This window comes from Protomyctophum bolini (genome assembly GCF_963924005.1).
Source record: "Protomyctophum bolini genome assembly, chromosome: 9".
Lineage (NCBI taxonomy): Eukaryota > Metazoa > Chordata > Actinopteri > Myctophiformes > Myctophidae > Protomyctophum > Protomyctophum bolini.
In genome coordinates, this window is record NC_137870.1 from 5,115,852 (window position 1) to 5,142,507 (window position 26,656).

General features: G+C 45.5%; 2 protein-coding genes across 4 annotated transcripts; one reads left to right on the plus strand and one right to left on the minus strand.

Moving 5' to 3' along the window:
* Positions 1 to 2,299: 2,299 nt before the first annotated feature.
* On the minus strand, positions 2,300 to 4,303 carry LOC308321396 (sec1 family domain-containing protein 1-like; the record flags this gene model as incomplete). Its single annotated transcript, XM_080772258.1, has 1 exon — positions 2,300 to 4,303. The coding sequence occupies one exon, from the start codon at positions 4,301 to 4,303 to the stop codon at positions 2,300 to 2,302; it is 2,004 nt and encodes a 667-aa protein (XP_080628384.1).
* Positions 4,304 to 6,267: 1,964 nt separating this feature from the next.
* panx1a (pannexin 1a) lies at positions 6,268 to 25,470 on the plus strand. Of its 3 annotated transcripts, none has more exons than XM_080771858.1 (8): positions 6,268 to 6,408; positions 8,537 to 8,754; positions 9,108 to 9,250; positions 10,006 to 10,208; positions 13,448 to 13,726; positions 15,477 to 15,699; positions 23,518 to 23,785; positions 24,533 to 25,470. In XM_080771858.1, exons 2-8 carry the CDS (start codon positions 8,574 to 8,576, stop codon positions 24,601 to 24,603), a joined length of 1,368 nt encoding a protein of 455 aa, XP_080627984.1. In that variant the 5' UTR covers positions 6,268 to 6,408; positions 8,537 to 8,573; the 3' UTR covers positions 24,604 to 25,470. The 3 variants fall into 3 exon arrangements, with proteins under 3 accessions (XP_080627984.1, XP_080627986.1, XP_080627985.1); XM_080771860.1 differs by having other exon boundaries at positions 23,587 to 23,785; XM_080771859.1 differs by having other exon boundaries at positions 9,135 to 9,250.
* Positions 25,471 to 26,656: the final 1,186 nt, after the last annotated feature.

Below are 26,656 nucleotides of genomic sequence, written 5' to 3' on the forward strand. Positions count from 1 at the left end.
GCTGTAGGGTACCGGTATATGGCGACTATGGGGAAGTGCTCTCATTGGTGTGATGCTGGATGTCAATTTTTTTAAACATGTCAAAAGTAGATTTTCTTTTTCGTCCAACTTTTTCTTCTTTCGTTAAAAATCATTTACATGAGCAACATGTCTAATACATTATTTTACTTTACTGATTAAAAACGTACATTCATTGGCACGTTGCCGCGTTGCGTCTTTGGACCAATGTCTAATGAAAATGTGTTTTGTTTTTAAGTTTAAAAAATTAAGCTTTTAATGAGCCAATGGATAGCCTATATATTACAGTTTTATGAAAATTCTTCTGCCATTTATTCATTCATTATTCATTACTCTACATGTATTGATGATACATGAAACATTACAGTTTCTGGGATGTTCATCAGGGACGTGCTTGACCATTGGGAAAATCTGGGACAACAAGAAACTAATAAACAAACAAACAAACAAAAATAAATAATATCTTCAACTTAAGACTCGAGTCGTAAACGGCCACGCATGAACCGGCCATGCATGCGTCTTAACCCGGCCACACGTGTGTCTTGACCGGCCATGCATGTTGTGTCATGTGTCTTAACCGGCCACACATGTGTCTTGACCCACCATGCATGTTGTGTCATGTGTCTTAACTGCAGGCCACGCATGTGTCTTAACCGGCCACATCATCATGACGTAAAATAGACACAAGACACTATATGGGCTGTATTTTGCGTGTCTTAAGTACCAGGTCTTATTCCCTAACTTGAGTAAACTAAAGACCTGGAGGCGTGGTCAATGCTCTTTGGCCACTCAGAATAGCCAAATGGCATTGATCACACCTCCAGGTCTTTAGTTTACTCAAGTTAGGGAATAAGACCTGGTACTTAAGACACGCAAAATACAGCCCTATGCCTAGTTGCTCAGATGCTATGACGTAAAATTCTCCATTGATTGTGAATGGGAATTTTAATGTTTATGTATAGGATTTGCTCAGACAGCTATGACGTAAAATTGTCCATTCATTGTCAATGGGAATTTAATGTTCGCGTATAGGACGGACATCTACACTAATCGCTGAATATAGAAGGGGATGGCGCCCTTGAAAAATAAAATTGCCAACATAATACACCAGCATCATAATGGCTCCTACATATATATGCGTCTCGTCATGCCGAACAACTTTCGTGTTCTGACTTTTGACCTCTGACCTTTAGATCACCCACTATTTTGAGTTGTCTGTAGGCACACCATGCAGGCCGAAACGTGCCGTCGTTTTTGAGGGGCGCCAGCCCCTCTCAAGCCCAGCTTTCCGGGTTCGTGTAAACACAAACATGACAACATGAAGACAAAATTGAAGACGCAAATTGTGATTGGCCGGGATGAGATGATGTAGGCCTACAGTATGATGAAGTGAGCGCTGCTCACTTCACACAGGTGTGATGTTTGTTTGTTTTCTCACAAAATGCAGCAATATCCTGACCTGACCCCTCCCCAAACTGCTATAGTCCAATCACAGCTCAGCATAACATGGGTTAGAACGTTAGACAAACCTCTCCACCAATAGTTTTCCTATATGACAAAGCACTGTTTAAAAAAATAAATGCCACGCAAATATCTTTCCAGCGCATATGGCAGATCTTGTTGATGGATTTGGGAGAGAGATCTTTGAAGGTCTGGTTCCAAAAATGAACCAGTATTTAATGTGTAAAATAAAATCCATGATTTTTACATTGGAATGAATGAGCCCGGCTGGAAAGTGTCCAAGTGGGAGTGTCTAAGTGGGAGAGGGCGGGGCTTTGCTAAAGGTGAACACTACTTCCGACACTACTTTACTTGGTAACCATAGAACTCGCCAGTTTTCTGTCTCACCGTGGTTTAGTGCATTTCTGTTTTACTCCACCTTTATTTAAATTGCATTGAATTGAGAGAGAGAGAGAGAGAGAGAGAGAGAGAGAGAGAGAGAGAGAGAGAGGATAGTTGTTTAGAGTTTACACTAGATGAAGTGTAGGAATGCTAAAGTTTAAACACCAAAGTAGGCCTACCGAAACAATGTAATTAATTAGTAAACAATGTCCTGAAATATCATTGGTATTAACATACTCACCTTTTTATCATTATCTATAGCTGACCATTTCATTGCACAAAATAATTGGATCACTTTGGAAATGAACTATAACATCTGTGGGTTTGACATATAGGCCTGCTACTGATGAAGACAGCATGTCAGCATAATGATGAAGACAATGGAACTCGTTTATCTCCACGGCGAGTTGGTAAACCGGCGGAGTTCTCCGGTATTCCTTTACTTTTGGCCGAGCTGCGACAGCTGTTTGAGGAACTCGGCCGCGTTGAACAGTTCACTGCAGCCATAGAGCACTTTCTTACCCTGTTTGGACTTTGCGTAGTCCACCAGGTTCTGGTACTCCACGTAGTTTCCTCCTCCCACGACGAACACGACGGCCTCCTGAAACGGTCCCTTGTACCGGGGGACGGCGGAGCTCTCGCTGTCTCTCAGCATCTTGGGGTCAAAGTAGCGGTAGTCGTCGGTGTCGGGATGCGACTTCATCTCCATCAGGCTGTCCAGGGTTCGCGTGAGCGGCATGTTCTGCTGCCCGAGGACCAGGTTCCGCACGCCCTCCATCACGAGCTGCGAGCCCGAGTTCATCACCCGGGAAAACAGCCCCATGGGTTTGTTGACTCCGCCGCCGCCGGCAGAGACGCGCGTCTCGTCCTTTTCGAAGGCCTTCCACCGTCTGACGTAGTGGAGAGGCGACAGGTCGCAGCCCGCGTCGCGCAGCGCCTCCTCGTACTGCTCCAGGTCGGACTCGGAGGAGGAGGAGGAGGACGTGATGTAGTAGATGAGAAACAGCCTCATCTTGTCCTCGGGCGTCCCGGCGTCCGGGTCTGTGATGACGTGCAGCAGCGGTCTGTCCAGCGCGGACCTGCTCATCAGCTTCTGCTCGTACTCAAAGTACACGTCCAGCTTGCGCCTCCTGACGTGGTCGTAGAGCGCCGTGGACACGTTGGTGTGGAGCTCGATGAGGCGCTTCTTCTCCAGGAGTTCCGGGAGGGAGCCCATGGCGGAGGTGAGTACCGCCGTGCTGTCGGAGGACGCCATGAGGACTCCCCCCTCGCCTCCCTCGCTCCCCTCGCCCCCCTCCTCCAGACCCATGGCGCTCTTGAGTCTTTTGACTTTGTCGCCCTGCGCCCTGAACGACTCCAGCTCCGTCTGCACCGACTCGGCCAACTCGGGGAACGGACTCCCTCTGTGACTCTGCCAGATCTTGTCGGTCGCCGCGCAGAGCTCAAACGTCTTCCTGCTCCTCTTGTTGTTGTTGTTGTTGTTGTTGCTCGTCTTCGGTCTGTCCTCTGACCCCGCCCCCTCCTCCTCCGTCTCGATGGTCACCCTGTTCAGGTGAAGGTCCAGCACGTCGTGGATCATCGCCTGATAGGTCCAGGTGTGGTGGAGGGGCGTGGCCAAATCCAGGTTCCTGTCGGCCAGGACGAGCAGGGGTCTGTGGAAGCTGAACTGTCCCGGGACGGCGCCGCCGCCGGCCGCCGCCGTCCCGCCGCCGTCTCCTCCTCCTCCTCCTCCTCCTCCCGTGAACAGCCGGTTCCTGGCGTCGCGGAGGTTCTCGCGCAGCTTCTTGTCGAGCTTCGCGGCCACCATCTCCGCGGCGTTCCCGCGGGGGCAGCGGATGACGGGGACGGCGCCCAGGGTGACGAAGAAGCAGAACAGACCGTCCACGACGGTGTCCGCAATCGACTCGACGGCGGTCTCCATCTCGCCGTCCTCCAGGTCCGTCCTGTTGATGGCGCGGTACGACACGAGCTCCCTGCTCTGCGGAGCGAGGACGAACATGTCGTCCTCCAGAGCGACGAAGTTCAGGTACTGGTCGTACACCGTGGCGATCCGCTCCACGGCGTTCGCGGCCACGGCGGCTCCGGCGATGTCCTCCAGCTTGCCGCGGCTGACGGGCGAGATGAAGTTGAGGTGGTAGCACGCGTACAGCCGCTCGCGCACGTCCCCGCAGATCCTCCGCACGTTCTCCTCCGTGGGCATGACAAAGTAGACGGCCGGGACGTCGCCGATGGGCTCCTTGTCCGAGTGGAGCGGGAGGTGCAGCGTGACGCCCGCGTCTCGGAGCTCCCGGACGGACAGCAGCGGCGAGATGATGTCCTGTCCGAAGCGATCGTAGACCAGCACCTTCCACATGGGCTCGGCCAGCGAGGTCCTCGGAGGAGGCGAGTTGAAGTTCAGCATGCGCCTGAGGGCGGCCGTCTGCTTCTCCCGTAGGGACGCCATTTCTCTCCGATAACGTTCCTCTAAAACTCAGGGCCTCGGAACGTCAGAGTTTTTGTTCACGTGCGACCATCGCGCTGTGTTATAAAGGGGTTGTTGTCCGACGTAACCTCTCACCAGCACAGCCATGCATGCTTTACTGAGGCCCATTTGCGCAGGTGCTTTCAGGTCAAAACAGTTCTGCTTCCTAACGACTGCTGTTCTCCTTTTGAGGGGCGCTAGCATAGAGGTAAAAATCACACCCATGTGAACAGTGGTGCAACTCCGTGTGGCGGTCCCGGAACATCCAGACCCCCAGGAACGCGACCAGGGGGCCAGCCCAGTTCCAGGCGAGCCGCCCCGAGTCCGAAACAGTCGAGAAATGACAGAGTTACCGGGTGGGGGTCCGCAGGGGGTCCCTACTGTATTGCACTGTACTGTCGCACCCGAAATCACGTAATGGCTGTTAAGAACTCCGCTTCCCATCAAGCAGTACAGTGTGAAGTACAGTGTGATGCTCAATAGCGCCACTTTGTCACCTGTTGGTACTCTAAACAGACACAGGCACAGACAGGCACACACATTGCTGTTCCTTGGAGTGACTGCATGCACCACTTCACACGAGTGTGATTTTTGAGGGCCTCCCATGCACACCTTACAAGTTACACGGAATGTGATGATTTGATTGGCTGAGCATCCTGGGTTTGATGAGGTCAGTGTCATGATCTTCATATATGGAGATCCAGGTGATGATAGTCAGCTCCACATATGGAGATCCATGTTAATTGTACCAACTTGGTTCATTTGCAAGTATGACAACCACGTGGTTATCATGAGACTGTCACAATATGGCCATATATTGACATTCCCTTATATGGGCTTAATATTGATGACATCAGGGATCTCCATATGCATAAACAGGGATTGTATTAGGGCATCGTCTTGGAATGCCCATATATGGACCTTTCTTTTCTTTTTTTATTCACGAGATGTGACGTAATCTGTGACCTTTGGTCACAACAAATTGATTTTGGGTTTATAATCAGCAGGGCATTGGTCGGGGGGGTAGGACCAAGGGATTTGGGATTTGTTTATAAACATTTTGGTATTTGTTTATAAACATTTGTGATTTGTTTATAAACATTTGTGATTTATTTATAAACATTTTGGGATTTGTTTATAAACATTTGGGATTTGTTTACAAACATTTGGGATTTGTTTATAAACATTTGGGATTTGTAAGTCTCATGGGGGGGGGGGGGGGGGTAGGACCACTACCAGTTTACCTGTAGTAAGTCTCATGGTCGGGGGGGTAGGACCAAGGGATTTGGGATTTGTTTATAAACATTTGTGATTTGTTTATAAACATTTGTGATTTGTTTATAAACATTTTGGGCTCTGTATAATATGTTGCCTAGGGCCTCAAAAGGCCTAGAACCGGCACTGAGCAGGGTTTAATTTTCCCTGCTCCTGCTGTTGTGTCGCTTGCCAGAAATAACTGATCTACAAGCCTATAATGTTAATAGTCTATATATTCTACACTTAACAATGCACAGAGGAGAAAGGAGGGAGTAGGAGCTATAGGACTCCAAGGAGGCATAATATCACAAACTGAGCGGGCAATGTCTGTTCAATGGGATTGTCATTATTTTGAATGTACACCTATTTAAAAAAAAATAGGTTGATTTTGTACTAGTTTAACACTCCACTCCACACTCCAGTGGGTGGCGGTAATGAACCTTAAATGGTTTGCCAACTGCCATTAAACCCTATAGAAGAAGGAGATCCTACCCAGAGTAGAGTGGCGACACGCCGCAACTGGGCTACTATAGTTCCAAACATTGGAACTATCCCATTGAGATAGAATTAGCACTTCTGCATTCCATTGTTACGATGGGGAGTCAACACAAAGTGTCGCTACTCTCTTAATAGATTACTATGATCCTGCATACCCCGGAAGAAGTTCCAGTTTAACTTGAGAGTTGGAAGTTTTTATTATTTTGTTTTCCGACCATGGAACGTTTTTATTTCCCGTGTTTATTTTCTTGATTCTCTGACATTATAATGACGACAAACCGAACGGTCTTCATTATGTGTTCGTGAGAAGCAGCAGCAGCAGTTTAGCAGAGGTAAGTTAAAAAACAATAGGAAAACACACACGTTGTCTTTGTTGTTTAAATCACAACCAACAGAAACTGTGAATGCGATTTCTTATATCAGTGGTTTTCATTCATTTTACACATCCAAGGTGGTCCATTATTATTCTATTAAGCATTTGAGCCACGTACACCATTTGATGACATGTATAACTCTCAGATTCAGACCCAAAACTAAAAGAATATGTTGTCGTTGGATACGTTTTTGTCCAAAATTCCATATGCTGTTTTGACGTTGGTACCATAGGACAGATAACAAGCAATACTGTTTGAATCAACGTATACGTTGATGAAAGTCATTATTTCTACATTCTCTAATTGTGTAATCTTCTTTTAAATTAAGTAATGCAGATGTTTAACACTACATTATAACTCTTGATAGTGTAGAATCACAAACCAAATTGACCCGTACGTGGTTTCATTTTACATGAAGAGTCCATTTGTTTACCAACCCCCTCAAGGCCCCACTGGTGGTCCCCGGACCACTGGTTGCGAACGGCATCTGTCTGAAACGAAACACCCCCACTCCCTCTGAGGGAAAGTGAAACCCCTCTGTTAACTTTATTATTAGGGTAAGGGTTGGTATAGTCTGTCTGCCTTTACAGCAATGTCGTTCTTATTTCTAAAAATAAAAATGAGCAAGACCAGACCTGTAGTGTTGTTATGTATGTTTGGGCGTATCATTATTCATGCAGGCAGACAGACAGACAGTCATATATAAATATACATACAGCCTGCAGTGAGCCAGCCAGGGCAGCCAAAAGTAAGTCAGTGTTTTTATGCTGTGTATGTTTATAAGATCAGATACAGAAGTCTTATTTATGCCACAGGTAGGAACAAACTGGATGTATAATGGTACACTATGACTTTTACTATGACCGTGATGGTTTCCTTAATTTCTTCTTCATAGAAGTGTATGTTTGTACATTTTTAAATGTTCTAACTTCTGATGAATTGAAAATGGAGGACCCTTGATGATGTCAACTTTTTCTGGTTCTATCAGTTGTTGTATTGACTTGTGCTTTCATTTGAACTCAACTGTTGGCTACCTGGCCATTCTACTGTTAATTACGAATTTCAATCAATCAATATGACTGTAATTAGTGAAAATCTGTTTAATTTAGTTTACTTTAAATGTCTAACCTTTTGTACATAAATATGATATAGATCATGTATGTGCACATGTTTGAAGTGGTATAACATATATAATATATGATTTATTTTAGCGAGAGAGAATGTTGGATGGATCAATGTAGGCATATTTATTTATATACATACATATATTCATGCATTCAATTAATGTGTTGTTACACAATATGTACATTTAGAGTTGAGTGCAAAATTATAGCTTCTAGTCGTCATGCAGATGGGGCCGTCTGCCTGTCATCAGGATGACCACACAGTAGCACAGCCATAGCACATAGATGAGTTACTGATTGGAAATGGTAAAATTAAAAGGCATAAAATTGTATTTTAATTAAGGAATATAAGTCTTTATCAGCCAGTTTGTAGAATGGGTGCAGTTCAAATTGTATTTATTCATTTATTTAACAGGGACAATGCACATTAGTCAACGGACTCAACACGTCATTTTTTCAAATCCATGTAAATGGGCCAGAGTTAGCCATAAGCTAATTTCCATCTGTGGGCTCTTAAAAGTGGTACAAGGGTATACTATCCGTACAAAAACATACAATACAACAACAAGTAAACATAGTACAGGGGGCAGAACAATTACAGTGAAAAGTGACACCAGTGACGAAGGAAGCTAGTAATAATAACAGTGACTCGTGATTACAGATTTGGTTTGCTTTAAGCCACCTCTTAAGGTTACATTTGAAGGTCAAATAGTTGGGAGGTCTCTCTTATTTCTGTAGGGAGACTGTTCCAGTGATGGGAGGCTTGTTGTAGATCGTCTCTTTGAACTATTCAAAAATGTCTTTCAGAATTCAGAGTACTAGTAAAAAAGGCAAAGAGGTTTAGGGATGAGGGTAAAGGCGCTGACGAAAACGGGGACCATAATGTTACATGAAAGTAAAGGTTACATGTTGTAAAGTGTAAAATAATGTAACTGTTGTCTTGCGTTTCCCCCCCCCCCCAGCCCAGTCCAGCAGCAGGCTCGCATCTTTCTCTCAGAGATGGCTATCGCCCACGTGGCCACGGAGTACGTGTTCAGCGACTTCCTGCTGAAGGAGCCCAACCAGAAGCGCTACCGCAACGTGCGCACGGAGCTGGCCGTGGACATGATGGTGACGTGCGTGGCTGTGGGCCTTCCTCTGCTCCTCATCTCTCTGGCCTTCGCTCAGGAGGTGTCTGTGGGTGAGTTGGAGGTGTCTGTGGGTGGGTGGGTGAGTTGGAGGTGTTTGTGGGTGAGTTGGAGGTGTCTGTGGGTGAGTTGGAGGTGTCTGTGGGTGGGTGTCTGTGGGGAGAGTTGGAGGTGTCTCTGGGTGAGTTGGAGGTGTCTGTGAGTGGGTGGGTGTCTCTGGGTGAGAAAATGTGGTGCAAATCTTTGAATATATATTCTTTCAGAGCAAACGTTTTAAGTCAAATCTTTGCGTCTGGAACAACATATTTTCCGATGGGGGTCGGTGGTCAACTACACATATTTCTTTAGGGTACTTGACATGAAACTGTTTGAGAACCACTGACATAGAAACGATGGGCTTTTTCAGAAAACTGTCCGAATTGTGCTGCCCTAGGTACACAGATCAGCTGCTTCGCCCCGGCAAACTTCTCCTGGAAGCAGGGCGCGTATGTCGACTCGTACTGCTGGGCAGCAGTACACACTCACACCCTGCCCCTGTGGCTGCATAAGGTACTACACTACACACTCACACCCTGCCCCTGTGGCTGCATAAGGTACTACACTACACACTCACACCCTGCCCCTGTCCTCTTTTTTTGCCATTGACCATATGCAGGCCATCTTGCCAGCAAGGTATGAAGGTGAGGTATTAAAACGACGTCAAACTCGCCAACATCGCAGCTGTACGAAAAGCTTGAATTATCCTCGAATTAGCTTGAATTATTTTCTATCTACAAAGTGTTTATTATAGTATAATATCGTTTTGCTGATGTTTGTGACAAGGCCTAAACATTCTCCTCTTCCTTGCCACACATGCAGGAACACTTTTGATGTTTGGTTTTGACATATAACAATTTTGGAAATATTCAATGTTGGCCGATCGTGAGAAAAAAAAAGGCAAGGCAACAGTGCAGCACTGTCTCTCTCTCTCTGTTTCTGGCAAACAGCGCCCCTACTGGTACTCATTATATGATGCTCATTAATGAACACATAGGTGAACACATAGGTGAACACAGACATTGCTGTTCCTTGGAGTGGTTGCACCACTCAAACAATCGGTGATCGGTCCCCACAAAAACCTGACTGGAGCACCTCTAATCCCAGTCTGCCCCTCTCTTCTCTCTGTTCATGTATGCCTTGTGCAGTATTGAATTCCCCCAGTGATCCCAGTCCTCCTCCTCTCCTCTCCTCTCCTCTCCTCTCCTCTCCTCTCCTCTCCTCTCCTCTCCTCTCCTCTCCTCTCCTCTCCTCTCCTCTCCTCTCAGTTCTTCCCCTACATCCTGCTGCTGGTGGCCGTCATGATGTACGGGCCGGCTCTGTTCTGGCGGTTCTCCACCGCTCCCATCCTGCAGTCGGACCTGGGCTTCATCATGGAGCAGCTGGACTGCTGCTACAACCGGGCCGTGGACCTGGCCAAGCGCATGGCCACGTCCACCTCGAATGCCACCTCTAATGCCTCGTTAGACAGGTAAAGAATCACCTGGCCAAGCGCATGGCCACACCCACCTCTAATGCCTCTTTAGACAGGTCAAGAAAACTTAGAGAACTAGGGTAGATACCCTCACAAAAACATGCAGTAATCCTGGTCTCTAAACTGCCTCCCCCTGGCCAGCCGGGGCGCCTGATGGAGGGGAAAGGAACTGGTTGGAATAACGTGTTCCTTCCACGCGCTACGTCCAACCAGGGAATCTCCCCCCTGTCAGGTGTAAAGGAGCAACTTGGACACTCAAGCATGAAGGAAGCATGAGTTAAGTCCGTTGCTCTCCCCAGGTTGGCGGAGGGTGTGTAGAGCCCAGGCTCACATTAGATGATTGACACAGGGGTGAAAAATGGGTTACAAAATCGTGGGATAAAATAATATATAAAAAAAAAGAAAACTTAGAGAAGGAAAAGACGCCAACGTCATGGTGTCACGTGACTGGACGCCAGGGCTGCGCTATGACACGCCCCCATGTGCCAAAACTCGCATCGGAAGTTCGATGAATACATGGGAGTGGATGGGAGCCCGCTGGACATTTTGTAAACAAACATTATTTATGAACGATAGCGACCTTTGTCATATAATCGGTCCAGGAATATACAAGAAGACATATGACAGGTTGTTTTCAGAGTGGGTGTTTTTCAACTTGCGAACCATGTAATTTTATTGAGTCATCTAAAGGGAAAAGACTCCAAAGTAATTTTCTCTACCTTGCAATTCAAGCCGGCAGATTCGTCACTGTGTGTCAAATCTGCTGGGAATGCATTGGAGTGAATGGAGCCGAGTGGACAAGCACATAAACAAACTCTATTTCTGAACGATTGAGACCCTTGTAAAATAATCACTTCTGGAAACGAAAAGAAGACATATAACACATTGTTGTCTGCTGTGTTTCTTTTCGATTTGTACACTGTGTAATTTTATAGAGCTATCCAAAGAGCACAAATACGTTTCTGAACGTGAAGACTGTCTGCAATTCCAGCTGGCAGATTCGTCACAATGGGTGGCAGAGTACCAAATTGAAGCAGACATTGACTGCGGTGGAATATTGAAGTAAATGGAGCAAAGTATAGACAAGCATATAAATAAACACTTTCTGAATGATTGAGACCGTTGTAAAATAAACGCTTCTGTAACATATCATCACACATTACTTTCTACTGTCTTGAAGTCACCACCAAGTACCCAGTGGTCTAGGTTTACTCATGGCGCCCGTGTAAAGTAGCGTGCCGAATTCAAATAGCCACTACTTTGCATAACAACAGCTTTAACTTGTTTATACCTGATCGGTGACTGTGACTGTGAGCACACGTAGCCGGTAAGCATGCCATGCACACTTGACTTTAACAGCAGTGCTGTGGACTGCTATGGCTCCAGTAGGCTACTGCTGCTGTGTGGTATTCTCCTCCATCAAAGAAACAGTTACAGATATATTCGTCCAAAGCAAACCTTTTAGTTTCGCTAGTGTGCAGTAAGGATGTTTGTCTGACCACTTTAAGTCCACTTTTGTGTTTTAGGCTTAGGCTATGCAGCTGTTCTGTCTGTGTGCATGCCGCGATGCGCACACGCACGCACGTGCGTGCGTGCGTGTCCCGTTCCGTGGTATCAGTACATTTCATTTGGCCAGTCATTCATTCATATTTAACCCATTCTGAACGGGAACCCATTTTGGGGTTAGCATCATGTTATGCTTTAGCTATTGAAAAATAGCAGATCTACAAGCTCATAGCGCGCCACCGAGTGGCGCGCTACGAGCTTGTAGGTCTGCTATTTTTGAAAGAAATCAAAGAACGACTGACATTTTTAGAATCTGATCTCAGGTCAGAATGGGTTCATCAGACCAGTGTGTGTCCAGTGGAAACCTCGTATGAATCTGATCTCAGGTCAGAATGGGTTAACTTGAAACTGAATAAGGCAATGTCTGGAGTTGATAGAGCAAGCATTAACTTCTTTAATAAGGTATTCCTATGCCTACTATATATTTTGAGGGACACATCGTTTAATATTGCCTCTACATTTCACATGCAAATATTATACTTTCACTACAATTATTAGTTATTACTACTAGACTACTATTACGTTGTACCACTTAAAACTACGGTTGTATTATACTAGGCAGGTTGGTCCTAAGGCTACTGTTAATTTCCACCACTTGTAGAGCATGTTACATTGTGATACTGCTAGGCAACTTTTACTTTAGTGAAAAAAAGTATTTCATCAAACACCACTGACTTGTAATATTGCAAAATCCTTTATTCTGAACATTTTTAAAGCGTTATTTAGTTTGTAATGTTGATGAATTAAAAACAATATAGGCCTATGGGCTTTTGAAGGCAGGATTGTGAACTCAATACTGCCACCAGCTGGCGGAGTCAGGTTAAGCCCATGCAGCCCAGAGCTGTACTCTGAATAAAATTAAACAGTTAGCAAGTCGAAAAACACCCAGTCGGAAAACAATCTGTGATATCATATGTCTTCTATTATATTCCTGGACCGATTATATGACAAAGGTCGCTATCGTTCATACATAATGTTTGTTTACAAGATGTCCAGCGGGCTCCCATCCACTGCAATGTATTCATCGAACTTCCAGTGTGAGTTTTGGCACAAGGGGGTGGGGCGCAGCCCCTCAGTCACGTGACACGTTTCCTTCTCTAAGCTTTCTTGAGACAGGTAAGGAACCACCTGGCCAAACGCATGGCCAGCTCCACCTCTAATGCCTCGTTAGACAGGTAAGGAATCACCTGGCCAAATATGCGTGGCACTCGGTACTTTGCTATGAGCTTGTAGATGTGCTATATTTGAAAGAATCGTGAACATGTGGCACAAAATCGCAAATCTTTATTTCACAGCGAACGTTTTGTAACTCAAATCTTTGCTGCTCCCTGGAACAACATATTTTCAGTTGGGGATTGGCGGCCAAATACATATAATTTTCGGGGTCCTTGACATGAAATAGTTTGAGAACAACCACTGACACAGAAACACAGGGGTTTTTCATAAAACTGTCATGATTTAGAAGACATTTGTAGGGTCAAAACAACATTGTATTGTAAGGTCATGTATGAGTCATAACAAAAATATGTCTCCTCTCCTCTCCTCTCCTCTCCTCTCCTCTCCTCTCCTCTCCTCTCCTCTCTTCTGCCCTCCTCTCCTCTTCTGCCCTCCTCTCCTCTCCTGCCCTCCTCTCCTCTCCTGCCCTCCCCTCCTCTCCTGCCCCCCCACAGTGACCCTACGGACGGCTGCTTCATCTACCCGCTGATGGAGAACTACCTGAAGACCAAGCGCTTCTCGCGGACGCTGCTGGTGCAGTACCTGCTGTGCCGCGGGCTGACGCTGCTGACGCTGCTGTGCGCGTGCGTCTACCTGGGCTACTACCTGCAGCTGGCCTCGCTCACGGACGAGTTCGGCTGCTCGCTGCGCACCGGCCTGCTGGTCAACGACTCCACCGTCCCCGACAAGGTCCAGTGCAAGCTCATCGCCGTCGGGGTCTTCTCGCTGCTCAGGTATATATTTATATTTTTAAGTAAATTTGTCATGTCATTTTCACAGACAGAGAATATGACTCTTCGTTTTTTTACATTTTCTCCCACAACTCCTTTCCCAGTCGTCCCCACCCACCCACCATCTTTCCCCACGAGGCCAGACATACAAACAACATATAAACACATAAACACAGGTATAAAACCAATAGGTTGAGTACAAAACAATACACACTACATACAGTATATACACAGGTATAAAACCAATAGGTTGAGTACAAAACAATACACACTACATACAGTATATACACAGGTATAAAACCAATAGGTAGACAAGATACTAAGATACAAAGAAAGGGATCATATGGTTATGATTAATAAACAACTTCAATGGGGGGTAAAAATAAGGGTAATAATAATAATAGTTAAATAAAATAAAACAAAACATAAAATAAAACAAAGTATATATAAAAAAAAAAGAAAACTCAGGTATATATTTATATATATACTGCAATATGTCTTCTAAAGACAGTGGTTCTCATGCTGGGGTCTGGGGACCCCCAGGGGTCCATTATGTTCCATTCGTGCACTCTCAGAGTTAAATTAAAACTGCTATATATATATATATATTTTTTTTTTTTGGGTGTTCAGACAGTCAGCAATGGGTAGACCGCTCCCCAAAAAAAATGTAGTCTCAGTCTGTGACACATCTAGACTAGCCTGGAACTCACCTATGCTTTTTATGGCATAGGCAGCTCCCGGCAGGATCCGCCGGGAGAATATATGCGCAGCTGCGCGACATGAGACTAATTACTTAGAGCGACAGAGAGAGAGAGGAGCGTGTGTGTGTACATGTGTGCGTGTGTATGTCAATTTTACAAAGGTGCAGACAATCAGAAATCAGCAGAGAGTGAGCAATGTTTGCGCTACTCTATGCCGAATTGAAGTGGACTTTTTTTTTCTCCCTGGAAATAAAAACGTCTGGGTTTCCGAGGCTACATCTAGACAAACGACAGACAAACGTTGATCAAAATAACAATTCTTCTACATTATATAATATTGTGTATAGACTTCTTGTCAATTATGGGCGGGAACCCCTTTTGGTGTTTTAAGCATTATGTTATACTATAGCTATTGAAAAATAGCTCGGATCTGATATTGTTTTTTAACCCATTCTGAACGGGAACCCATCTTGGTGTTGGCATCATGTTATGCTTTAGCTATTGAAAAACAGCAGATCTACAAGCTCATAGCGCGCCACCGAGTGGCGCGCTACGAGCTTGTAGGTCTGCTATTTTTGAAAAATCGCAGAACGACTGACCTTTTTAGAATCTGATCTCAGGTCAGAATGGGTTAATCAGACCAGTGTGTGTCCAGTGGAAACCTCGTTTGAATCTGATCTCAGGTCAGAATGGGTTAAATCCATTTTCAGATGGAGGGTCGGCGGCCAGTTACAATATGATTCTGGGGCTCCCTCCTTGACACGAAATTGTTTGAAAACCACTGACATAGAAACATAGTTTTTTCAGAAATGTTTGAATACTTTTTTTAATCAGTCTCAGGTCTAAATGGGTTAAAAAAATTAATTAAAGTCTATATACGGGTCCATTTGGTTACCAACTCTCCCATCCTTTAGCTGGGGACCACCAGGAAAACCCTCTCAACAAGGACCACTGGTTGAGAACCACCGATCTACGCCATCCTCATTACTTGGCCCCCTAAACTATTATGTGTGTGTGTGTTTGTTTTGACGATGTTTTGGTGTTGCGGTCAGCCTGGTGAACCTGGTGGTCTACCTCACGCTGGTGCCCGTGGTCATCTACGCCAGCCTCCGCCCGCTCTTCTGCCACGGCTACGCCCACTTCCTGAAGATGTACGAGCTGCTGCCCACGGTGGACGTGCTGCCGCACCCCGGCGGCCAGTGGGACGACCTGGCCATGTACGTCCTCTACCTGCACGAGAACCTCAGTGAGCTCAAGTCCTACAAGTACATGAAGGTATGTGTGTGTGAGCTGAAGTGGATTATTTTTTAGATTCACAATCAAAAATGGAAAGAAGTCGAAGTCCAGATCATGTTAAAAGTTCAAAAGTGTTGAGAACACAATCACGAGTTTATTACAAGAGCGCTCCTGGAGAAGCATAACACCGGGGTATTGTCACGGGTTGCTCCTATAGGCTCGATATTTAACAACAACACTAGGAGCTACCCTGACCTAAAAGACGTGGATGAACGTATGTGCGTGTGAGCGTGCATATGTCAAACTAAAACAAAAACGGCACCGGCCCCCGCATCACCAACACCCCGGTCCACTCACCTGTTGTCCACGGCCAGCTCTGGCGTTGGCCCACAGCCGAAGCGAGGTGCTGGATCGGTAGGTGTTCAGGTGCGGGGATAACAACCCGCGTCGTTACTATTTTAATAGCTTCCGTTGGTTTGCTTCTTTTTTTGTTCCCCGTAGGGTATTTTCTAGTTTTATGGATTAGTCGTGGCTCAGCGCCGACACAGGAGGACAACAAGGGACGGTCAGTAACAACGTTCCAACTACGCGAAGCTCCACTATACACCCAACCCACTGTAACACTATAGACCTACTTAGGACAGCGCTATCCCTCCGTGGCCTATCGTCTAGTTCAGTGCAGCTGGCCGGTGGCCTTCGTATGTGTCGGTCGGTACCACTGAGTCGCGTCCTCCTAACTGTTGCCTCACGCCCTAGACACCGTGCTGTCCAAACATTTCCTCCGTCTCCCGTCCCGTTGTGATGACGTCTATTTTATGACGTCGTACTTCCAGTGGCCGGCCTCCAATGTTGTGACGTAGAGGCGGTGCCAACATAATAAAACAAATAAACAAACCATGTGTGCATGAGGTGGAATGATATGACTGATGTGTATATATATGTGAAACCCTCTGCTGCCCCAGAGCACAATATCCTAACATCTCCCCCCATAAAAAAAAAGAAAATTCTACTTTTCTTTATCCTGCACGTATACTCTACATCTTCTTATTCTCTTCAACTCCCCTAGCACTTTTTCAGCCCGCTGCCCTAGACAGTGTGTCAGCAATGACATTATCCTTCCCTGCTACATGCTGTATGCGCAGATTGTATTGCTGCAGGACCAGACCCCATCTAAAGAGCCTCTGGTTCTTGGTCTTAAACTTCTCAATGAAAACCAGAGGGTTGTGGTCAGTATACACTACAACCTCCCCACAACCATTGGTCACATAGATCTCAAAATGCTGCAACCCCAACACCAATGCCAACCCTTCCTTTTCTATAGTTGAATAGAACTTTTGGTGTCGGTTCAGTTTTTTCGAATAGTAAGCGACTGGTCTATCCATACCATCACAGTCCTCCTGCATGAGCACCCCTCCGATTCCCACATCACATGCATCTACCGCCAGTTTAAATGGTTTCCCAAAATCAGGTGCCGCTAACACAGGCTGACAGGTTAAGATGGCCTTTACCTGCTCGAATGCTATCTGACACTTCTCGTTCCAAATAAATTTCACAGTTTTCTTCAAGAGATTCGTGAGGGGTTCTGTAGTTGCCGCAAAATTAGGAACAAACTTCCTATAGAAACCGCACATTCCCAATACTCTCATGAGCTGCTTTTTTGTCTGAGGTACAGGCAGATCATTAATGGCGTGTACCTTAGCGGTACGTGGGCGGACCTGACCACGACCTACCACGTGCCCTAAATACGTCACCTGAGCCTTGCCAATCTCGCTTTTTGCTAAGTTAATGACTAGGTTGGCTTCTGTCAACCGGGCAAAGAACTCTCTTATCTGAGCTACATGTTCGTCCCACGTATCATGGTACAAAACCACATCGTCAATATAGGTTACACAGTTCCTCAGTCCTCTGGTGACCTGGCTCATCAGACGCTGAAAGCAGGCCGGAGCATTTCTCAACCCAAACGGCAGGACCCGAAATTGATACAGTCCATCGGGAGTCACAAATGCTGAGATCTCTCTGGCCCGTTCTGTCAACGGCACCTGCCAATATCCTTTCAACAAGTCAAACTTAGATACGTATGTAGCTGAGCCAATTCTATCAATGCAGTCCTCAATTCTGGGAAGCGGAAATGAGTCTGCCTTAGACACTGCATTTACCTTGCGAAAATCCACACACATCCTAATACTCCCATCCGGTTTTGGCACGAGTACCACCGGCGAGCTCCAATCACTACTGCTAGGTTCAATAATATCATGCTCTAGCATGTATTTTATTTCTTCCCTAACTGCAGCCATCTTCGTAGGATTTAACCTATAGGGATGCTGCTTGACAGGCAAGGCATCCCCTATTTCTATATCATGTTTAACCCCCGAGGTCAACCCCGGAGTGTCAGTAAACACCTCCGGAAACTGCTGGATCAGAGCATACACGTCCTCCCCCTGACTTGGTTGTAGATGCTCCACCAACGGACCCCACTTATCCATCACCTCACTGTTTAGCAACCGGATTCCCACTGGCTCCAAACTCTCTGCCCCACCTTCCTCCTCTGGGTCACTCTTTCCTATGGTAATAGCCGCCACTGGCTTCTCCTCCCGACCATGATACCGCTTCACCATATTTATGTGACACAACCTTTTCTTCTTACGTCTATCCGGAGTGTTAATGACATAATTCACCTCGCTGATCTTCTCACCAATTACATAGGGTCCACTAAACCGCGCCTGCAAGGGATCTCCCCTAATAGGTAACAGTACCAACACCCTGTCCCCCACATTAAAACTGCGCCTCTGAGCTGTCTGGTCATATGTAGCCTTCATTTTTTCTTGGGCACCCTTCAAATGCTCTCCCGCAATCCCACAGGCTGCCCTCAGTCTGGACTTAAACTCTGAAACATAATCCAAGATGTTCACCTCGGCCTCCTGCCCAAGAAACTTCTCTTTTACCAACTTCAACGGTCCCCTTACCTCATGACCAAACACCAATTCAAACGGACTAAAGCCTGTTGACTCGTTTACCGCATCCCTTGCTGCAAATAGCAAAAAAGGGATACCTCTGTCCCAGTCCCCTGGGTCTTCCACACAATAGGTCCTAATCATAGTTTTCAAGGTCTGATGGTGCCTCTCCAGGGCTCCCTGAGACTCCGGGTGGTAGATCGATGACTTCAGCTGTTTTATACCTAACTGGTGCATTACCTCCTGAAACACTCCTGACATGAAGTTCGAACCCTGATCCGATTGGACCTCCCGTGCAATGCCATACTGGGTAAAGAACTTTAATAGTGCATCCAACACTGTTCTTGCCTTAATATTCCTCAGGGGGATTCCCTCAGGATATCTCGTTGCCACATCCATGATTGTGAGCAGATACTGATGCCCCCTTTTCGTTTTTGGCAGGGGCCCTACACAGTCTATCAACACTCTAGTAAAAGGCTCCTCAAAGGCCGGAATCGGAATGAGTGGTGCCTTGGGAATAACCTGGTTTGGTTTCCCCCCCATCTGACAAGCGTGACACGTTTTACAAAACCAGACTATGTCCTTATGCATCTTTGGCCAATAGAAATGTTGTTGCACCTTGGCTTGGGTTTTCCTAATTCCTAAATGTCCCGCTGTCGGAACCTCGTGAGCCAATTTAAGGATGTCCTCTCGATAACCCGGTGGGAGCACCACCTGATACACTACCTTCCAGTCCTGATTAGCTGGACACTCCCTAGCCCTCCATTTTCTCATGAGTACACCATTGTTCACATAAAATCCCCCCGCTTCATTCTCCATTTCCTCCTGTGACATCGCACCCTCAGACAGCTTCTTAGTGTCTGGGTCCTCCTGCTGGGCCTTCACTAAATCCCTATGTGTAAAGGTCCTAATGGAGCCTTCCACATTTGCAAAAAACACCTTTGCCACACTACGCTGAGCCTCTCCTGCTTCCTCTTCTCCCTCACTTTCTGTTGTCTGTTTCGCCTGTGCTCGTGTCACAACACAAGCGGGAAATATTCCTGGGAATCTATCCTGTAACTCCTCAGTCTCCCTCGACACCGCTGGTGTTGTAGTGATTGTAGGGTTGGCAAAAACCTTGTCCCCAGCCAGGTCGTTACCCAATATAAAATCTACTCCCGGCACTGGCAAACTGGCAACCATTCCCACAGACACCAGCCCACTCACCACTTTTGATTTTAACATCACTTGGTGGATAGGTACAGATGTATTCCCCTCCCACCCCTTTAATCAGCGCATATGTCTTGAGAAACGTTCCGTCATTCTCTCCAACATTTTCTATTAACAGCGACTGACTGGCTCCTGTGTCTCGCAACACTACTATGGAGCTCTCCTTTCCATCAACTATGACTGACCCTTCTGAAATGAACTCCTTGTACATTTCCATAGTCCTCTCCAACTCAGAATTCCTCGAAACCACCCCCACTGGTCTCGCTCCCCCTTCTCTTGCCACATCATTTTGCAATTTGTAACATTCAGCCTTTATATGTCCTCTTTTCCTACAATAATGACATGTTGGTCCAGCCGGCATACCCGAAGGTGCTCCTGGCCTGTCTCCCCTCCCCCTCCCCCCTCCCCTGGAACCTGAAAATCCCCCTTCATCCTGTACCTCTTGATAGAATGTCTTTGCCCCAGCAAAATTTGTCCTATGCGACAATTCATATTCATCTGCCAATATTGCAGCTTTATGCAAATTGTCTACTTTGTGATCCTCCAAATGTGTTTTAATCTCTGCGGGCATACTATTTTTAAATTCCTCGGTTAGGATGAGCTGCCTCAGTTTATCATACTCTTGATTCACATTTTGGGCTCGACACCACCTATCAAATGCCATCTCCTTTTGTCTGGCAAATTCTAAATGTGACTCCCCCCCTTTCCTCTGCAAACCCCGAAATTTCTGGCGATATGATTCAGGGACTAATTCATAAGCACCCAAAACAATCCTTTTCACCGTCTGATAATCAGCTGATTTTTCCTCATCTAGAGCTGCATACACCTCCTGAGCTCTTCCTGTCAATGCACTTTGTGCCAACAGCGCCCAACATTCTGGGGGCCACTTTAAGCTACTTGCCACTTTCTCAAATGACAAAAAGAATACATCCACTTCTTGTTCATTAAACTTGGGCACGAGACATATATTACGCCCCACCTCAAATACTCTCTCATTTCGTCCAGCAGCGTGCTCCAATTTCTTGATTTCCAATTCGACCCTCAGTTTTTCTCTCTCTAAAGCAATACGAGCCAGCTCACGCTCCGTCTCTTCTCTTTCTTTGATTTTTAATTGTTCCAGCGCCACTTTTTGTAATTCTACTGCTGACAATTGTTGTCGAGTGGCATTATCAAGCGGCTCTCCCCCCACTCGTTGCACCAATATCTCCACCATTTCCCCCTTCTTCATCTCCGGTGCTAACGTCACTGCTAAATAATCAGCCACTAGCCGCAACTCCTCTTTCTTCAGGTTATACCACTCACTGAGTTTGCGCATTTTTCCCAAAAACGTCTCTGGTGTAAATTCTGCCATGTTTTCCTTTAAACTGTTAACACTTAACACTTAAACTATTTTCCAAACAACTAGATATAAAGGTTCAGTATAGACGAGCCCCCATTCTGTCACGGGTTGCTCCTATAGGCTCGATATTTAACAACAACACTAGGAGCTACCCTGACCTAAAAGACGTGGATGAACGTATGTGCGTGTGAGCGTGCATATGTCAAACTAAAACAAAAACGGCACCGGCCCCCGCATCACCAACACCCCGGTCCACTCACCTGTTGTCCACGGCCAGCTCTGGCGTTGGCCCACAGCCGAAGCGAGGTGCTGGATCGGTAGGTGTTCAGGTGCGGGGATAACAACCCGCGTCGTTACTATTTTAATAGCTTCCGTTGGTTTGCTTCTTTTTTTGTTCCCCGTAGGGTATTTTCTAGTTTTATGGATTAGTCGTGGCTCAGCGCCGACACAGGAGGACAACAAGGGACGGTCAGTAACAACGTTCCAACTACGCGAAGCTCCACTATACACCCAACCCACTGTAACACTATAGACCTACTTAGGACAGCGCTATCCCTCCGTGGCCTATCGTCTAGTTCAGTGCAGCTGGCCGGTGGCCTTCGTATGTGTCGGTCGGTACCACTGAGTCGCGTCCTCCTAACTGTTGCCTCACGCCCTAGACACCGTGCTGTCCAAACATTTCCTCCGTCTCCCGTCCCGTTGTGATGACGTCTATTTTATGACGTCGTACTTCCAGTGGCCGGCCTCCAATGTTGTGACGTAGAGGCGGTGCCAACATAATAAAACAAATAAACAAACCATGTGTGCATGAGGTGGAATGATAGGACTGATGTGTATATATATGTGAAACCCTCTGCTGCCCCAGAGCACAATATCCTAACAGTATCATGACAACTCCCAATCACAGGTTTTTCCCCCTCTCTTATACATCTCGAGAGGTACCAAAAGAATAGAAATACATATGGTTGAAAAAGCAACAAGACACTCCTTCGACACATGTCCCGATATGGCTTAACACATGCCCTTACATGCTGTTGCTCTGGTCTACTAGAATAAGCTGGTAACAGGTGGAAGAGTATTTTCTCTGTCTACAGTTAGCTTACATAGACTGAAATGTCATTTTCCCATTACAGAGCTCGGAAGTCCAGTGTTGTTTTTGTGGCAGCAAATGATTGATTTTTAGTTTTAGTCATACAATTGAAGTGATCGAATAGTTTAGATTTTAGCTTTAGTCACATTTTAGTCACCTGGGATGTTTTAAGTGTTAGTCTAGTTTTAGTCGACTAAATGTCGTGAGATTTTAGTCGACTAAATCTACGGTTGAGTTAGTCGACTGAAATGTATTTTGGCGGGCCTTGATGCCATCGCAATGACAATGATTTTACACTTGCGTCGCGCTGCGACGCGTCGTGAGCTTGTAGATCTGCTATTTTCAGCATGCAACCAAGTGTAAAATGACTTATACTGGATCTCTTGTCCACTAGTCCCTTCCTAACATTTCAGTCTAGTTTTTATCTGTTGGCAAAATTGTCAATACATTTAGTCTTTGTTTTAGTCATCATAGCTTAGTTTTCATTTAGTTTCCAATAGTTTTTGTCAGTGGAAAAAGGTAGACGACGAACATTCTTCGTCTTAGTTTTAGTCGACGAAAACAACACTGCTCAAGTCAAGTACATGAAGGTATGTGAACTACAGTCCTACAAGTCAAGGTAAACTTTATCGTCCACAAGGGACAGCCACACACAAAACATTAATGACAAAACAAAATACATAACGGAGGGAGACACAACATTACACAAGTGCACACAGTGTGAATAATCTAACCGCTTACAGTTCACTGCTGTTTCAGAGCCGCGTTCAACATTTTAGTTGACGCTGGTACAAATGATTTATTTATTATGTGTGTGTTTTTGTCAACTGACAATTTTTTTGAGCCCGTTTTAATGTAGCCTGCTCATAAATAGACATTAATGCAATATAGTGCAGACATGAATAACGAAACATTTAAAAGATCAATTAAAAGCAAGAGTGTAGAAGTGGGTCTTGAGCTGTGCTTTAAAAATGTCTACAGAGGCTGTGAGAATGTGTTGGAGTCCTGTAAAAAAAACCTAACAGCATTATACACAGACGTTAATTCCCACCCGGGTTGTGTTTCTTGTCATGTAATGTGTCAAGACTGACTATTACACATTAACTCTATCTCTACCGCTAGCTGTTAGCATAAACCCCAGTTCCCAGTGTCAGCATACGCGTTCACTTTAAAAGACGGTGTTTGCCCCAATTGTCCCAGTAGCCCAGTAAAGAACCAGCGGTGTGTGTGTGTGTGTGTGTGTGTGTGTGTTCTGTACAACAAAACAGGTGCTGGAGTTGCTGAAGAGACAGGGCGAGTGTTCGGGAGAGGAATTTGACTTCATGGGTCTTCTGCAGAACCTCTGCCAGGTGAAGGTGGACACGGTGGACGGGAGGAAGAGGAAACGGTGGCCCCCGTCCAAGGTCAAAGCCGCGGCCGACCCCAACGGGAGCCCCCCCACCACCGCCACCGCCGCCGCCGGCCACACGGGAGCTACGAAGGCTGGCGGCGACGGTCCAGCGTCTCTGAAGGAGGACACCACCTTGGTGATGAGGGGTGAGGAATGGAGGAGGACGCTTCAATTACGTTTCTTAAACCCATAAACATTTGGTGTTTTTAACCCATTTAGGCCTGACATCTTCTAAATCCGGACAGTTGACAGTGGTGCTCAATATTTAATGTCAAGGACCCCAAAAGTCATATGTATTTGGCCACCGACCCCCCCCCCCCCCCCATCTGAAAATATGTAGTTCCAGGAACCCCCCACACCCCCAGAAGCAAAGATTTGAGGTAAAAAAAAACGTTCACTCTGAAAGAATATATATTCAACGATTTGAGGCACATTTTCACGATTGTTCTGAAATAGCTCATAGCTCATAGTGTGGCACCGAGTCACATATTTCGGCAGGTCACCAATTTCACCACAATTTGCCATGCTGCAGTGGCCGAGTGAAAATGTAGTGCAAATCTTTGAATATATATATATTCTTTCAGAGCGAACATTTCTCAAATCTTCGCTTCTGGGAGGGCCCTGGAACAACATATTTTCAGATACGGGTCGGCAGCCAAATACATAATGATATTGGGGGTCCTTGAAATGAAACGGTTTGAGCACCACTGACATAGAAACATGAGGATTTGTAGAATCGTCCTTAGGTCAAAATGGCTTAAGGCTCTGGGTCAAACTAAATGTTATTTCTTTCTGTTTTTCTCCATCCCACTGTGTGTGATAACTTTCCTACGGACTTAACACCCCGATGAAGTACGTATAACCACTCATTTCTCCCCTTCCTCCCCCACCAGAATTGTCTCCTCTGTTGCCGGGCAACAGTGACGTCACAGGTGGAGGGGAGGTCCGCCAGCGAACGGTGTGACATGGACGCTATGCTTGCCCGGCGTTGGATGCAGAGTGATCTGATTGGCTTGCTGGCCAGGCGCTGGGAGCCAGATACCAGAGCACCGATTGGACGTGATTTAACGGATCGATTAGACCGGCAGTTCTCAACCAGTGGTGGTCTCCGAGGAGGTTCCCAGGTGGTCCCCAGAGAGGTGGTAAACAAATGGACCCTTATTAGATCTTTTAGCTCTTGAGAGCATACAATGAGACACAATGGACCTGTAAACCGTAACATATGGGTCCATTATTTGGTTTAATTTTACGATTTTCTTTTTTAAATAATAATTTACAAGAAGTTGAATTGATAGTTTGATCAATATTTGCCCTGTTACTGTATCCCTCCTAAAGGTGCGTTTTAGACAAGGTCAAGGTCAAGGTAAACTTTATTGTCCACAAGGGAAATTTGTCTTGGGCTTTCACCCCAGCTGCAGCCACACATAAAACATCAATGACAACACAAATACATTACAGAGGAAGACACAACATTACACAATTGCACACATTATGTGGATAATCAGGCCTCACGTAGTTACTGCTGTTTCAGAGCCTCGTTCAGCATCTTGGTTGATGCTGATACAAATTATTTTTTAAATCTGATGTACTTCCACTTTGGTTCTTTGTATCTTCTCCCAGAGGGCAGAAGTACAAACTCGCCATTTAAAACATGGGTAACATCACTGACAATTTTTTGAGCCTGTTTTAATGTAGCCTCGGATGGTTAGAGCGGCGCGATTACATACAAAGTCAATGCAAAGACGAGAAGCTGCACGAACGGGTGCGGCGAGTCTGACCCCACCTTAACAAAGTGTTATCCGATAACAAAATCTTCAAAGTTTTGGATTTGAGAGGCTTAACCCATTCTGACCTGAGATCAGATTCATACGAGGTTTCCACTGGACACACACTGGGTCTGATCAACCCATTCTGACCTGAGATCAGATTTAAAAAATGTCAGTCGTTCTTCGATTTTTCTAAAATAGCAGACCTACAAGCTCGTAGCGCGCCACTCGGTGGCGCGATATGAGCTTGTAGATCTGCTGTTTTTCAAAAGCTAAAGCATAACATGATGCTAACACCAAAATGGGTTCCCGTTCAGAATGGGTTAATGTCATCAAATGGTGGTCCGTGTGGCTCAAATTCCGAATAAATGTGAAACATGAAAAAAAAAGTTGAAAACCACTGGATTTAGGCCATTGTCCTTTTATTAATGGATTGATTAGGGCCTAATCGATTAGGCCATTGTCCTTATTAATCATTGCTGGATATGGAGACTGTTAAAATCCAATTTATCTCCGATTCTTTTCCCTAAAATAAGAGCTTAGACGTGGCCAGGGGAGAGAACAGGTGGGCGAAATAAACCGGGCAGTCAATGGGCAAAGAGCCCACATGGGGAGATCTCCTGGACAATAATTTGTCATACGATGTTAAATGCATTTCGGAGATGTAATTTCCTTTTACATTTTTTTCTTCTTCTTTTCCCTAAAATATCCTTTTAAATATGTTTTTGTGATGGAGCCTGAGGATAGTTTGCCTGCATTTTTTCTGCTTTCATTTGTTCTCCTGAATATATACATTCAGAATGCTTAGTATGTAATGTTGGGTCGTTGTTCAACACTATATGAGCATGTGGTCCATAAAGTCCATGTGTGGTCTAGCCCTGTGGAATGTACGGAATGCATATGCTGAAAAGAAACAACTTAATACTTCCTAAGGTTAATATAAGCATCAAAGCAATATTTTAAATACTTTTATTAGCACGTACTTTACACAGGGCGGGACCACACATGGACATATGACATCATCAACTTGCGACAGGAGCAGTTCCCATTGAGTGAAACATTTTCTTTTTATGAAAGAAATACAATATTTAAGGTGTTTTTTATTTTTTAATTTTAGTTATATAAGGCAAGTATGATGTTTTAAGGCATATTTGTCTTTTATAGCCAGGGGTCTTTTTAAAACACTCTGTATTGTGATAGTACTCATTGCTGTAGAGTGTTTAAGTAACAGGAGTTTCTCATGTCTCTCCA